This window comes from Microtus oregoni, unplaced genomic scaffold (assembly GCF_018167655.1).
Source record: "Microtus oregoni isolate MIOR12 unplaced genomic scaffold, Mior012 000012F_ref0000307, whole genome shotgun sequence".
NCBI lineage: Eukaryota > Metazoa > Chordata > Mammalia > Rodentia > Cricetidae > Microtus > Microtus oregoni.
The window spans coordinates 24,177,631-24,193,111 of record NW_024543071.1 but is presented as its reverse complement, the minus strand read 5'-3'; the positions used below and the strand labels follow the sequence as shown (position 1 = coordinate 24,193,111).

Sequence of the window (15,481 nt, the reverse complement as noted above, 5' to 3'; positions counted from 1 at the left end):
CATGACTTCGGGGACTACTGAGGGGAAGACTGTGTCCTCCAAAACTTAAAATTCTCAAAAGCTCTCTTCATTTTTTCTTTTCAGACAGGGTTACACTATCTACTTAGGCAAGTCTAGAATTTGAGTCTCCTGCACTAACCTCCCTAGTGCTGGAGCTAAGATCAGATGTGTGGGCCACCATGCGTAGCTTTTTTTTTTTTTCTAAGATTCATTTATTTTTGAACTGGAAAGATGGCTCAGAGATTAAGAGCACTGCCTGTTCTTCTAGATGTCCTGAGTTCAAGTCCCATCAACCACATGGCTGCTCTCAACCATCTATAAGGAGATCTGATGCCCTCTTTTAGCATGGAAGCAGGCATGCAAAAAGAACATTGTATACATAATAAATAAATCTTTAAAAAAAACAGTCATTTATTTTTGGTTAAACAAGGTGGTGCATGACTTCTAATGCTAGCACTTAGGAGGTGGAGACAGTCAGATCTCTGAGTTCAAGGCCAGCCTGGTCTACAGAGCAAGTTCCATAACGGCCAGGATTACACAGAGAAATCCGGTCTTGATAAAACGAATAAAAAACAAACTTATTGAAGAGTGTCACTATGCCTTGAAGTGGATACATCCTTTAGGTTACACTAAGGCTTACTTAGTTGGCTTGATTGTGTCTGCTACAGTCAGATCATTCAGGCAAAGGGGAGCACTTATCTAAGGAGGTGTGTGAACTGTGAAACCAGGAGAGAAGCTGATTTCTAAATTACTATGTTCAGTTTGAAAAAGCTGCATTTCCTCCTCCTCAAAGGTATTTCAGTACAAATTTAATTGTGTGTGTGCATGTGCTAAAATGGCTTTATTTTTGTTCTAATTTATATATAAATAAGGTCAGTTTGTGCCATGTATGGTCCTTGATTACATCTGTTACCAGTATTTTGAATTTTTTTCTTTCCTTTCTTATATTTTTTATTTGTTTATTTTTTTGAGCCAATACTAAACTGTAGCTCTGATGTGTGCTCTTAGGGACTGCAGGTCCTGTAGCACTTAGTGCTGGAATTGTCCATTTGACCATAGAGATAACTCCAGTAGGAACTGGAGGAAAAGAGATTAATAGGAAGAAGGGGGTGGGGGGTAACATGTGGTGGGTCGCTAGTTCAAATCATGTTTGTGGTATTCTGAGTCTGATCAAGTCAGGAACGCAGAGTGCTTTGCTCTTTTTCTTCTCTACGGAGTTTAGCATATCTGAGGTATTTCAGTGATGATTTTTATTTAAGTAATACTTGCTATTTTGAGTAATTTTAAAATTGAAGTATTTTGTGCAATTTTCAAATATTCTTGGCCCCTTCGTGGTCATGTGTGGTCTTTTTGTCCTTTGGAAAAAGCTGTTACTGCATGTAAACTCACAGATACACACTGTGTGCACAAGCACATACAGGTGAAGGTCTGAGGACAGCTTATGGGAATTGATTCTTTTCTAGTGTGTGGTGTTTTTTGTTAAGATAAAAAGAATTATTTAATTTCCCTGGTTTTTAAAGATTCAAAAGGTTTGTAACAAGAAATTATGGGAAAGGTATACACACCGGAGAAAAGAAGTTTCCGAAGAAAACCACAACCATGCGAATGAGAGGATGTTATTTCATGGTACGTTCTCACCTGGCCTCCTGTGATTGTGTGTTGTTGTTACTGCTGTGGTTGTTGTTGTTGCCCTCTTTTCTTTCCTTTTGAGACAGCATTTCTCTGTGTAGCCCTGGCTGTCCTAGACCAGACAGGCCTCAAACTCGCAGAGATCTACCTCCCAAATACTAAGATTAAAGTCATGTGTCACCACTGCTCAGCAACTTACATCTTCTTAATTAAGATACTGTTCCTATAACTTTTACATTTGTGTTTATATTGTGATAGTGAACATTTTTATAAATTAAGATTATCCCGTTTGGAGCCAGCAAGATGGCTCATTAGGTAAAAGCCTTATCACAGAAGCCTAATGACCTGAGTTCAGTCCCCAACATCTGAGGAAGGAGAGAAGTAAGTTCTGAAGTGTGTGCTGGCATGCAGGCAGGCACACACAATGAACGAGAGAGAGACAGAATTTTTAGTGAATTCCCTTGATAGGGAAAAGCAGAAATCAGAGTGCTAGCCTGTTGATGGTGGTGCACGCCTTTGATCCCAGCACTCTGGAACTGTTGCACAGGGAAACCTGTCTTGAAAAACAAAACAAAAAAAAAGAGTGCTGACCATTCCTTTCTTTTTTGTTTTCTTTACAGAGGTTTGATGTTTAGGTCACTCTGAAAAGTTGCATTTTACTTATAGCTAGTTAATTAGATAAAGACATGAAAATCATCTTTGTAGATTGAATACATCCTATTCTATTGTTGTTGAGTTTTGAGAAAAGTTCTCACTACCAGCGCACAGGCTAGCCTAAAATTGACAAAAATCCACCTGCCTTTGGCCCTCATATTCTGTTTAATGTGTCAAAACCACATTTAACTTCCTTCTAATCTTAAAAAAAAAAAAAAGCAATTGTCTTTGAACCCAGAAAGGTTACTGGAAATGCTTCTGGGACTGAAAGCACCATGGTTTGTCATGCTTAAAAAGATGGTTTTATTTCCTGAGTTGGCAGGTGTTGGTCTTTTCAGGTTTATAGCAGAGCTAAATATAGGTTTTTCACATTGTTTATCAAAGCCTTTGGGTATCTTACCCACAGGCCCTTCAGAAACTATAAAGATTGATAAAAGTGTTAAGCTTGACAGTCTCCTATTAGAATAGTTATAACTGGACAGATTCTTGTACTCATTCTAAAGCCATAAAAGGTCATGACAATAATTTCATGACACTTATTAACTTGGTGTTAACTTATTACTTATTAACTTGGTGTTATAATGAATGGATTATCTTGTTTTGGATAGCATCTCTTGTAGCCAAAGCTAGCCTCAAACTGTGTGTAATGGAGGATGACCATAAACTTCTGATACTTCTGTCTCTATCTCCCAAGTGCTGGAGTTACAGGCATATTCCACCAAGTCTGCTGTTGAATGTTTTTTGTTGTTTCTTGTTTGTGTGTGTGTGTGTGTTTGTGTGTTTTAAACTAAACATAATAAATGGTGAGTTTGTTTGTTTTATTTTTTGGAGTAATTCAAAATATAGCTCTATTTTCAATATTTCTGTAAAATAAAATACAGTATATTTTCTTTTCTCTTAGTGAATAGACTACTGGTTTTGTTTTTAAAGATTTATTTATTATGTATACAGTATTCTGCCTGCATGTATGCCTGCAGGCCAGAAGAGGGCACCAGATCTCAGTCATAGATGGTTGTGAGCCACCTTGTGGTTGCTGGGAATTGCAAGACCTGATTGTATTTGTTTAGCTTTGCTATATAAAGTGAACTGTGACACTCTCAGTCCTGGATTTGTTTGACTCTGGAATTTGATAACTTTTACATCAGTTATTATGAATAATATGTTGGGGTTTTGTTGGGTTTTTTTTTTTCCTGATTGAATCTGTCCTTTAGCATCTTAACCACAACCCTATTAGAATTTCTGTTACTACTAGGAATCCTTCTCTAAAAATAACAAGCCAGGTTCTGAAGAGACGGCTTAGCAGTAATGAGCACATACTGCTGTACCTCCTGCTTGAGAGACTACAGCACTCTCTGTCCTCTGCAGACACATGCACTTATGTACACAATCCACACACACATACACATAATTGAAAATAAAGTATTTTTTAAAAATTTAAAAATGGCACCAGGTGGTAGGGCAGACAGACATCTTTAATCCCAGCACTCAGAAGGCAGAGACAGGTGGATTTCTATGAGTTTGAGGCCAGCCTGGTATACAGAGTGAGTCCCAGGACAGCCAGAGCTATTACACAAAAAAAACCCTGTCTCAACAAAAACAAAATATTAAAAAATGGCAAGCCAGCTGATAGTGTTTTCAATAGTGGTTCATGTTCAAGAATTAATATTCAGGGGCCGGGTATGGTGACAGACACCTTTAACTCAGCACTAGGAGTTAGAAGCAGGTGAATATCTGAGTTCAAGGCCAGTCTGGTCAGCATAGTGAGTTCCAGGACAGCCAGGGCTGTGTAGAAACACACTGTCTCAAAAACAAAGAATTTAACGTTCAGGGCTGGGTATGTGACTCGGTGCTTGACTGGCATGCCCAAAGCCCTGAGTTTAATCGTAGTTTCTTAGAAAAGTTATCTTACCAAAAGCTTTAGTTTTGCTTTCTAAGTTGTTATTTCCCACCTATTTGTATTTTAGGGTCTCCTTTTGTGAACGCAATTATTCACAAGGGCTTTGATGAAAGGCATGCATACATAGGTGGCATGTTTGGAGCTGGAATTTATTTTGCTGAAAACTCTTCCAAAAGCAATCAGTATGTATATGGAATTGGAGGTGGCACTGGATGTCCAATTCACAAAGACAGATCTTGTTACATTTGCCACAGGTGAGTTTTTTATTACTTGTTTTGGTAATAATTAGATGAAAACTGATTACATATTTGAGAAACTTGAAGGGCAAAGCATATCTGACAATGTGAAGGATCCAGATAAAACTTTTGTCTCCTCACAAGTTAAAATAATAGCTAATATTTGCTGGAGGATCTGAATGGGCCAGCATATGAGTCTACGCATTTATTCAATTTCTCATTTGAATGCTTGTACTTCATAAAGAATGCTGAGGTGAGCTGGGTGGTGGTGCACACTTTTAATCCCAGCATGGGGGAGGGGCGGGGGAGGCAGAGGTAAGCAGATCTCTGTGAATTCGAGGCCAACTTGGTCTACAGAGTGAGTTCCAGGACAGGTTTCAAAGCTACACAGAGAAATCCTAACTTTTAGTTACACAGAGAAAAACTAATTTTTAGTTAGTTGCCTATTCTCAGTTCTTTAAATCATTTAGGTAACTTAACCCTAATTTATAAAATTTTTGTAGGCACATAAAGTTTCTTTTGCCATTTGAGAGATCAAATAACATTAGTTACTAAGATTTATTCCACAGTTAGGGCCCTGATTTTTTTCAGGCCTGGGCAATACTTTTCAAGCCTTAGGATATGTCAGAATTACCTTGAAAGTTTGTTAAAATGCAGACTGCTGAGTGTAGAGAAGAGGCACAACAGTAAAAAGAACTTACTCCTACAGAACAAGGTTTTAATTCTTTTTGCCCATGTAGTTCACAACCATCTGTAATTCCCAATGCCAGGAGATCTGACACCTTCTTCTGGCCTCCTTGAGCAGGGCATACACATAATATATACATACATACATACATACATACATACAATATGTGTGTGATGTTTTACCCTTTTGGCTTTTTGAGGGACCCACCACCCAGCTCCCAAATAAATCACATACAGAAGTTTATTCCTAGTTATGAATGCCCAGCCTTAACTTATTTCTTGCCAGCTTCTCTTAAATTATCCCAACTACCTTTTGTCTCTGGGCTTTTATTTTTCTCTATTTCTCTATACCTTTCTTTACTTCTTTCTCCGTGGCTTGCTGTGTAGCTGGGTGACTGACCGCTGGTGTCCTCCTCCTCCACTCTGATTTCTCCTTCTATTTATACTCTCTGCCTGCTAGCCCTACCTCGCTATTGGCCATTCAACTCTTTATTAGGACCATCAGGTGTTTTAGACAGGCACAGTAACACAACTTCACAGAGTTAAACAAGTGCTGCATAAACAAAAGCCACACACCTCAAAATAATATTCCCAACACAAATAAATACCCATACACATAATATAAAAATCTTGAAAAATAACAAAACAAGCATGCAGACCTCTAGGCCCCACCTCTTGCATGGCTGGGATGAGACTGTAGCACTGGATTTTCCACCAAGTTCCTGGGTGAAGCATTGCTAGAGCAATACTTCTGTCTAGGCACCATGTTTAATCCCTGGCCTGGGAGGCAGAGACAGGCAGGCAGAGGGAGTTTCAGGACAGCCAGGGCTACACAGAGAAACCTGTCTACAAAAACAGAAACAAAAAATAAGAATTAATACTCCTCTCCCCACATCATACCCACACATAGAAAGTCTCACTTTACTGGTTTCCTGTCTGTCTGCCTCCCTCTCTTTCTCCCCCACCCTGCTCTCTTGCTATCTCTCTTTGTCTTTGTCTCCCCCCCCCACATTGTATGTGTGGCGAGGGTGGGGGACGACAACACAAGTGTCACTCTATCCCAGGCTGTCCTCAAACCTCCTGCCTCGGCCTCCTGAGTGTTAGTATTCACTAGGCCCAGCTTTTCTGCCATTATTTCCCCTACGTTTAGGCTTAGGTTTTATATCAGGAGGTACCTTCTGGGTATGAATTACCATTTTTGTTTTGGGTCACAAATCTGTGCTGTTTAGGGGCTACAGAATTTTAAATTCTGTAAATTGAATGCTTGAGTTTGATTTATCTTCTGTGCAGTGTTCTCTGGCTCCCCTAAGCTGTTGTTGGAACACAATACTTACTGGTTGTCTGGAAATAGTTATTGACATAAAACTTCACTGTTCTGGGTTTGTGTGTTCGATCTGTTTTCAGGGTGAAATTTTCCTTTTCATGTTTTAGGCAGCTGCTCTTTTGCCGAGTGACCTTAGGAAAGTCTTTTCTGCAGTTCAGTGCAATGAAAATGGCACATTCTCCTCCCGGCCATCACTCAGTCACTGGGCGGCCCAGTGTAAACGGCCTGGCGTTAGCCGAGTATGTGATTTACAGAGGAGAGCAGGTACTTCATTTCTGTTTGTCTTCAGCAGTGTGTGGCTCTTACATGTTGCCTTAACTGGATTTGGGTGCGGGGGTGATAATTTCAGGCTTGGAAATTTACGAATAAAATATTTGGCATAGATTTTCAAAATCAAAAAAAAAAAAGTTGATAAACCTATCTAACCTGTTCAAAGTTTGCCGGTCATTACTGGATCTTTTTCCCCTTTTTCTATAAAATTTAGCAGTGATGTTTAATTCTTTCTTGCTGTCAGTGACAAAACCCTATTAAAGTGCTGGTCTAGAGCAGCATCCTAAGTCAGGGTTGGTGGCAGAATTCCCTCAGATACTGACAGCAGCAGACATGACTTAATACCCACCCTAGACCTGCCTGCTGAGAGGACCTAAAGGAGCAGAATCAGGGTGGGAATATTTCGAGAAATATCCCCAGGTAGTTCTGGTCTGCAGACTCCTCAAGGTTTGGGATGCTTATGCAAGGACACCTTAACACTTGAACTAATCTTTCTCTTCCAGGCTTATCCTGAATATTTAATTACTTACCAGATTGTCAGGCCTGAAGGTATGGTTGACGGCTGAAACCAATTCCACCAAACCTAACGTCCCGAAGCAACTGCTGGCCTCTTAAGGTTCACTCCTTGGCTGGAAAAAAAATTCATCCTGGCTACAAGCCTGTGGCAAAAACGATAAAAATGTGAAAGAAGCTTAACATTCTGACTTGATAAAGCTTTAATAATGTACAGTGTTTCTAAGTATTTCCTGTTTCTCAGCACTTTAACAGATGCCATTCCAGGTTCAACTGGGTTTATCTGTACTAAATTATAAACAGTTAACTTGAATCTTTTATACATTGTGTATTGATTCTAACAAAAATGGTGATGCCCTCAACAGAACTCATTTTACTAATCAGTCCTGTGTTCTTTAAAACACAGCATTTACACTGAATACAATTTCATTTGTAAAATGTAAATAAGAGCTTTTGTACTAGCCCGATATTTATTTACATTGCTTTGTACTATAAACTGTTCTAGAGCTGCAGCGGTTTACAGAGTATTTTCATATGTGTTGCTCATCTGTGTTTTCATCTGTCATCGCCTGAGTGATCGCTACATTTGATTCCAGAGGCTGCTGGGTTGCTGGTGGAGACTTAGTGGGAAAACATTGATTTATCAAATTTAATTTGCCTGATGGAAGCATTTCTCTCACAAGAAATACTTTCTCATTTAAGAATTTTGTGGCTACTCTGGGAATTTCTTTTGTGATGCCTTTATATCTACAAGGCACACATTCCAGAGAGCTCTGGTGGGGACTGGTGGGGACTGATGGCTCAAGAAGCCTTTTCTATGGCCTCAAACTCGAGTTCTTGCTTTAGAGAGCTTTCTGATGTTCTGAACATCAGAGCACGCTCCCACAAGGTTTCAAGAGGCCTAAGCCTTGGCTCTGATCTTGGAATGTAGGTAGAAGTTCAGTTTTAGTTAAGGGGAAGGCAGTCCTGAGCAATTTCCCAATCAGTTCTAACGACCTCAGTCTAAAAGGGAGGAATAGTGAGTGGGAGTATGTCTTTTCTTGTCTCTCTCTCTCTCTCTCTCTATCTATCTCTATCTCTATCTCTTTTCTTTTTTTTTAAGGTTTTCTTGAACTTTTGGTTGTATTTATGGCCAAGTCTACTTATCATGAGTAAACACAACCCAGAACCATGAGTGTGAGTATATCCGTCTATGAGCTGTGGGTAGCCTCTGGAATGGACAAACCCAGTGCTTCCTACTCCTGCCAAGGCATTCTGCCCAGTTGGAAATACGCCGTCACGGGCTTATGTTCAGCATGGCAGCTGTGGGAGAAGTTACTTTCCATGACAGGCCACTCTAGACTGTTCTAATGTAAGCCCTGTAATCATCGTCTTGCACAGAGGCCTACCTTCCTGCAGTACACCCAGAAATCAAGGACCCACCTAAGTCTTTGTAAATGAGGATGTCCTCTTTCCTCTCTGCAACACTTTATCTTTGTTTCACATTTACTTGTCACTTAATTAACTGCTCTTTATAGAAACTTGTACATATAGTTGCTCAAAAGTCAAATTTATTGTCTATGAATTAAGAGAAATGTATTTCTGGATTTATTCCTCTGATGTAAATTGTTAAGGATTAAGTGGTTAAAACCTGATCTGGAAGTGCTTTTTATATAGCTCTCTGTTAATTACAAATGTGATCCTAAAATCATTTCTTGAAACATAAAAAGAGTATGCCAAATTTTATAAAATTTTCAGATTCTGTAAGCTTTTGGGTTTTATAGTTAAAAGATAGTGAAATTAATTAGTGGGATTTATATTTACATACTGCTCAAGTTTGGCCTATATTATACTCTGCGTGGATCTGGAATTGTTTCTCATGTAAAATCATGTTGTTATGAGCTGTGTTACCTCCTCTAACCCATTGCTTACTTGTGTTGTTTTCCACTGTGGTAAATGCGCTAGCATGGCAATGTTTATTGGGAGCTGGGAGTTTGGGGGTGTGGCTTAGTGCTTTGCATGAAATATCTTACTTTATAATGATGGAATTGTTTTTTCTTTTGCCTTGTGATTTTTTTTTGAAGTGAATTTAATGTGTGTGTGTGTGGTGCTCTTCCGCCCATCTGTGTCACTTGTATCACATTCCATGCCCTCACGTAATTCTTAATAAACTGTTTACTTGTTTTCTGGGGAGCATGATAATTACTGGAGTAGTGTAAATGTGTTGAATGGTCCTTGAGCAATTCATTGAGATTCTAGTAAATCAGGATTTCGGGAAAACGGTGTATTTTGAGTCTGGTGTCACAGTGCAGCATGAATGTGAAACGTTGGCTCTTGTGGCCGTACTTATTCAGATCTTTATGATAAGAGTAACACGTGTTCGAACGTTTACACCATCCGAGATGACGGTGGTGGTCCTAAAAATTCATGAAATCCAGTCTGCTTAGCTTATAAAGAGAAATATATTTTTGTTTTCTATGTCAAAAACATTCTTGATAAGTTTCCGAATCTCAGTCATATTTTTTCTCTAGAAGGAAAAAAAGTGGTGTATTTTCTATTTCCGTGTGCTGATGACCTGTATGTAATCAGTCCTCAGTGTTCCATGAGAAGAGAGTGCTGGTACAGGTATCCCCAGTCTCACTCTGAAGTCTATTTAAACTGCTTTATCTTCCTGCTTCACCTAAGATGATACTGAAGTGTTTGCTTGCTGTTTCCTGAGTGCATGCCCACGTATGATGTGATCCAGTTGTTTGCAGGTTGAGGAAAGAAAACTTGCAAATAAATTTCCCAAAGCTTTTAACAATTAGTTCTCGACTGTGCGTGCCTTTACCCCCTGTCCTGTCCAGTTAGCAGACTCCAGTGATGGAAAGTGTGCAGTGGTCCCTGGAGAATTCTGCCTTTCACCGCCCCCTAAGTCCCTGGACATACCCTGTGTTTCCTGGCCTACTGGGTTGTGGCCTGAAATAGTTACTACTATTACTTGTCCTCTCCACTTAGGCACTCGCTCACAGTTGCTATTCCTGTAACATGGATGCCGGGAGTCCTAGAATGATGGGCCAGCATACACAGGAATCTACAAAGTGCGCTCTGCTAATGGGCTCTGTCTTCACACCCCTTTTCCATCCAGTGGAAAAGGGGAAAAAAAAAGAGAGGATGCCACTCAGTGGTAGAGCAATTACCAAGCAATAAGCAAGCCTACCCAGCACTATCAAAAAAAATTAATAATGCAAATTTTTAATCTTTCTTTATAAAATTATTGATCTGCAAAAGACTAGAAATTATAATTTGAGTTAGGTGTGGTGGCACATACCTCTAATACCAGCACTTGAGAGGCAGAGACAGGCTGATCTCTTGAGTTCTAGGCCAGCCTACAAAGGAAGTTCCAGGACAGCTAGGGCTACACAGAAACCCTGTGTGGGAATTGGGGTAATTTGAAAAGTTTTAGAACCAGGTGGTAGTGCACACCTTTAACCCCAGCACTAGGGAAGCAGAGACAGGTGGACAGCCAGGCTTGAATGGAGGAATGAGTCAGCCAGTGTCTAGATGAGCAAATAAAGGCTGATCCCTGGGATCCACATGATGGGAGGGGAAAAACTGACTCTGTGTTGCCTTCCTTCATGTATACACGTGCACATTCACCCATCCCCACATCTCATGTTCACACAAAATAAAATGTAATTATTTTATTTGTTTAGATTCTTTGAAACAAGCCTTCTTAGTCCAGGACGCTCTCAAACTCAGTTCTGTCTCAGCCTCCTTGGTACTTGGATCGCAGGCCTGTGCCAAGCAGGTGATGTATAGGCATACATGCAGGCAGTATACCCAAACATATAAAAAAGCACTAAGAAACTAAAAGGCAACTCAGAAAAAGTAGAAGTCTGCCACCTGAACCTTTCATTGCCCCCAGAACAGGGGAACACAGCCACAAACACACGTGTGCCACTCCAGTTGTAACGGTGGCGATTGACATCCTAACCTTAAGAGGAACCCAAGGTTATTGACAGGGCTTAAACCCAGTGTGGAGGGATTGGTCTGAATGGTTAGCTTTTTGCAAGAAATTCATTGATAGTGCTCAGCATGTACTCTACCAGAGTTATATGGACAAGGCATGGCTGCTGCTGGGAACTGATCTTTGGGAATCAGAAAAGCCAGGAGACGGTCCTGATCACACAATAGGATGTTATTTTGTTGCACATTACTGCACACAACCAGCTTTGTAAATAGGTGCTGGGGATTTGAACTTAGTTCTCGCGTGTGCAGCCAGCACCCACTGAGCCATCTCCCCTGCCCATTCATCCCTTCCAGTCTACACACCATCACATAGAGGGAGCAAGCTAGTAGAGATACTGCAGCAGTAACCGCATAGCAAGGCTACAACTAGTAATAGAAGTAAGTCAGAGTTTTCTAAGCGGTTGACTGCCAAGAGGTGAAGAATAGAGACTATGGAGTACTCAACTCTAAACTAGAGTATCTGTTACAACCTCCCCACACTGCTCTGGGATCAGCACAGAAAAGGGATCCAAGATCTAAAGAGCTACAAGTCTGTCTACAACAGAACTATTTACTGGATGTGACAGGGCTCTTGCACACATAACTAAGATCGAGCCAACAGAAATCTAGGCGTAGGTGGAAGAGGGGCTTATGAAGTCCTTTAGCTATTTGGCAAATGATGGTTGCTGAAAAAGAGGGAGTAGCTTTTTCCAGGAATACAGATGAAGCTCCAGTAGATGGCTCCACACCCATGCCCATCCGATCAAACACTAAGTGGACTCTGGGTGTTACTACATGACATTGAGAAGGGGATAGGGGAGTCACTGGAAGAGGGAGGAATAGTGGTGGGATTGGAACCAAACGTGTGTATGAATATTAACTTTTAAAAATAATACCAGTCAGTTATTCTCAAGTCTACCACCAGTTATAGCAGTAATATATATCACCCAACTCCCTATACACTGAGCCAGATAATCCCATATTAGAGATTCAGTCCATCTTCTGATGAGAGCAGGAGCACTCAGAACTTAAACTCAGAGCCCATGACTGGTAAGTGGAGTCCTTCCTGACACCCCTGTTTTCAGAAACTCACCCTAAATGTGCTATATTCCTGGCATCTGGGAGAAAGCCACAGACATGCATACCGTTGAGATGCAAGATGGGTAGCTATCTGTGGTTCTCATAGTCTCAGCTCACGCTAGGACTCTAAAGGAACCCCATTTCCTCCTTATCCCAGTCAATTCACCGCTTTACCAGAAGAGCTCTTATCTTGAGGCAAAAACCCACTTGAGCATCCCTTCCAAGGAGGCCAAGGGAAATCAGCGCCTAGGCCAGGAGAGTGCATCAGATCCCCTGGACCTGGAGGATGTTTGTGAGCCACTGTGTGGGTGCTGAATGCTGAACCTAGGTCAGCTAGTGCTCTTAGCTACCCAGCCATCTCTCTAGGCTCCAATTCCCCACAACACAAACATCTGTATTTTAAACTGACCCAGGTAGGTCAGGATGAAGCTGTAATGGAAAGGCTTATAGCAGTTCCAAGTGACAGTTTCAACCTCATATTTGTTCACAGTGATCTTTCAGTTGAAGAAGGGGAGAGTTTCTGTTCTGACCACTGAACAAAAGAATGGGTCTGGGTAGAAGTGACCTGGCTGCCGGTTAATAGATTTTCATAGAAAAAGGCTAGCAGGTTCCAGTGGAAGTTTATATAGTCTGTTATTTATAGACAGGGAGTATAAAAGCTAATCCAATGGGAGTTTGTGCTGTCCATTGGGAATACGATGGATCCATCTGTGTGCGAAGAATGGTTAATGAGCAAGGATCCATGGCTCAGTGGGCAGGAAGGCACCCGGGAGACCACCCGTCTGGATAATCAGACATTCACATTGCCCACTGTTTTGCTCCATTGTATCCAAATGTGAGAAGCTGCTCTCCAGTTCTCCCGTACAAAGCTCTTTATTGGGCTTTACTGAGGCATGATCCCAGCTGCTGCGCTCCAACTGCCAGCTACTGAAGGGGCTTGGCTTGATGGTGTGGGCAGCCCAAGGAGATTTATGATCTGTGAAAGATAGTCAAATTAACACCCTGAGCATTCCTGATAGGATTAGAGGTCTGCATTTGCACGCTTCTCCGTTGCACCACACAATCTTTTCTGTCTTGCTGGGTGGGGTTTGTGGAGGTAATTAGAAGGAGCTGGCCACACAGCCCTCTCCCATCTGGCCAGGCAAAGGGTCACTGTGCATTTCCAGAGGGGCTGTTTGGGTTTCAACACCTCTTTGCTGCACCGTGTGGGGAAGACTGAGGAGAGCCTCGGGTTCGGGTCTCACCTTCCATGTTAGAGATAGGATTTCTGTTGTTTCTGTGCCGCAGAGACCAGACCCACTCGCCCTTCAGTGCCTCACACTGTGCTCCAGCTTTTATATCAGGTCTAGTATTTTGAACTCAGATCCTCAAATGTATGTGAGGGATGCTTTTATCCATCAAACCATCTCCCCAACCTGTTACTATCTTTTTGCCTTGGGAGGCAGGACTACTTACAGAAGAATCCTTTCAACGTACTTGAGCCCCATGAAATAAAAGTAACACTCCAGTGAACAGCAAGCAATGTCTGCCATGGCAGAAGGATATAGGATGTATCCACGTGTGTGTGTGTGTGTGTGTGTGTGTGTGTGTGTGTGTAAAATCTCCAGAATTTCACAGAATCTCTAGAAAAGAAAGTGAAGCGAGAGCTCAATGTGTTTGTCCTGATGTTAAAATGCCTTCCAGATTCTCCAGGACTATGTCTACAAGGCGATCACCCTTTGCCAGCACAAGCTCCAGTCTCTTCGTTGCATAGCTGCGGGACTTTTTTAAAGGACGTACTTACTTTTTATCTTCAGGGTTAGACTGTTTCTGGTATGAAATCTATTTCAATGTACTTGAGCTATGTCCCTAATCTGTATTCAGAAATGAATTTAATTTTTCTGATTTAATTGAAGACTATGACCCAGGAATCAATCATTTTTATTGTCTTGAGCAATAGGAAGTTGTCTGATATCCACTGTGAAAAAGAGTTCTCAAGGCTGGTTGCCATTAGAATCAGTACCTGTAATCAATCCCACCTCTAGGGGTTGGGGGAACTGAGGCAGGAAGACTAGCCTGTCTTCAAATCTTGAGCTGTAACATGAGACCTTCCCTTCCTTCCCAACACATACACCCATATCATGAGGAATTTAAAGAACACTTTATTCTGATTATCTGTTAAGTATGGACTTGGAAATTTTAGTTAGCATCCAGACTCGTTTCTCACAAGTAATACCTTGTGAAGCTACCTCCAAAACAAAACACGTGGACAAGAAGTCTTGTTTATGACTCTTCCAGTTGGTGCTGGGGACATTCATATTAAATGAACACAATAATGCCCTTGAAGCTCACTGATTCAAAGCCTGAATGACAGTCTAATTAGATTGTCTACTGGGTATGGGGGAACTGAAGACTCTTGGTACTGGTTTGCATCAGGATTGGATGATAGCGATGCAGACTCAATGAGAACACTCAATGAGCAGACAGGATCTTAACAAGATTTGGGGCAGGCTTGGCTGACCTTGAGACAGGTTCCTTGGGAAGGCAGTTCCTTATCTCATCAAGGACTCTGATGACACACACACACACACACACACACACACACACAACTGCAGAGCTGTGTGTAAATTCATAACTCCCTCTAGCTCATTGGCTGTAATACACTAAGTACCACTGATTGTCCGAGACTGTTGGCAATCAGTTTCATTTATTCTATGTTTTGTTTTTGTTTGTTTTTTGTTTTGTTTTTGGAAAAAGGGATTCTCTGTGTAGCCTTGGCTGTCCTGGAACTCCACCTGCCTCTGCCTCCCAAGTGCACGACTCCCACCACTGCACGACTTTTTTTTTATTATATTTTATTTGTTAATGTATTTACTAGGTGTCATATGCCATGGCAAATAGCAAGCACTTGTACCCGTTGAGCCCTCCTGCCAGCCCCCTTTAGTCTTAGTTGCTAATATTAACTCTCAGACCACACATTACACTTCATGTTGCGTTATACACACATGCATGGGCATACGCTTGAATACTACAGAATGGTAGGAGAAAAAAGCCAAAGTATGAGTTTCATGTTTGTTTTTAAATAGCAGTTAATTTTTGAATATGATTACATTTATACAGCTCAAAACTATTAAACTGAAAGGTATACGAGAAGGTCTCTCTCCTATCCCTATTCCCCATTCTTCTGGTTTCCCCATATTAAATTAACTATTAATGTGTGTGCACGCGCACACACATGAGCAT

The 15,481-nt window shown here is 41.1% G+C and overlaps 1 protein-coding gene across 2 annotated transcripts in view; it reads left to right on the top strand.

Moving 5' to 3' along the window:
- The window catches only part of Tnks2 (tankyrase 2), a 56,493-nt gene extending 47,120 nt beyond the window's left edge, over positions 1-9,373 (top strand). For both annotated transcript variants that reach the window (XM_041660933.1, XM_041660932.1), the window contains 4 exons: positions 1,521-1,626; positions 4,248-4,434; positions 6,535-6,691; positions 7,201-9,373. In XM_041660933.1, coding sequence (XP_041516867.1) covers positions 1,521-1,626; positions 4,248-4,434; positions 6,535-6,691; positions 7,201-7,263 — 513 coding nt within the window. In that variant the 3' untranslated portion in view covers positions 7,264-9,373. The remainder of the gene's footprint in view (positions 1-1,520; positions 1,627-4,247; positions 4,435-6,534; positions 6,692-7,200) is intronic.
- The last annotated feature ends 6,108 nt before the right edge of the window (positions 9,374-15,481 follow it).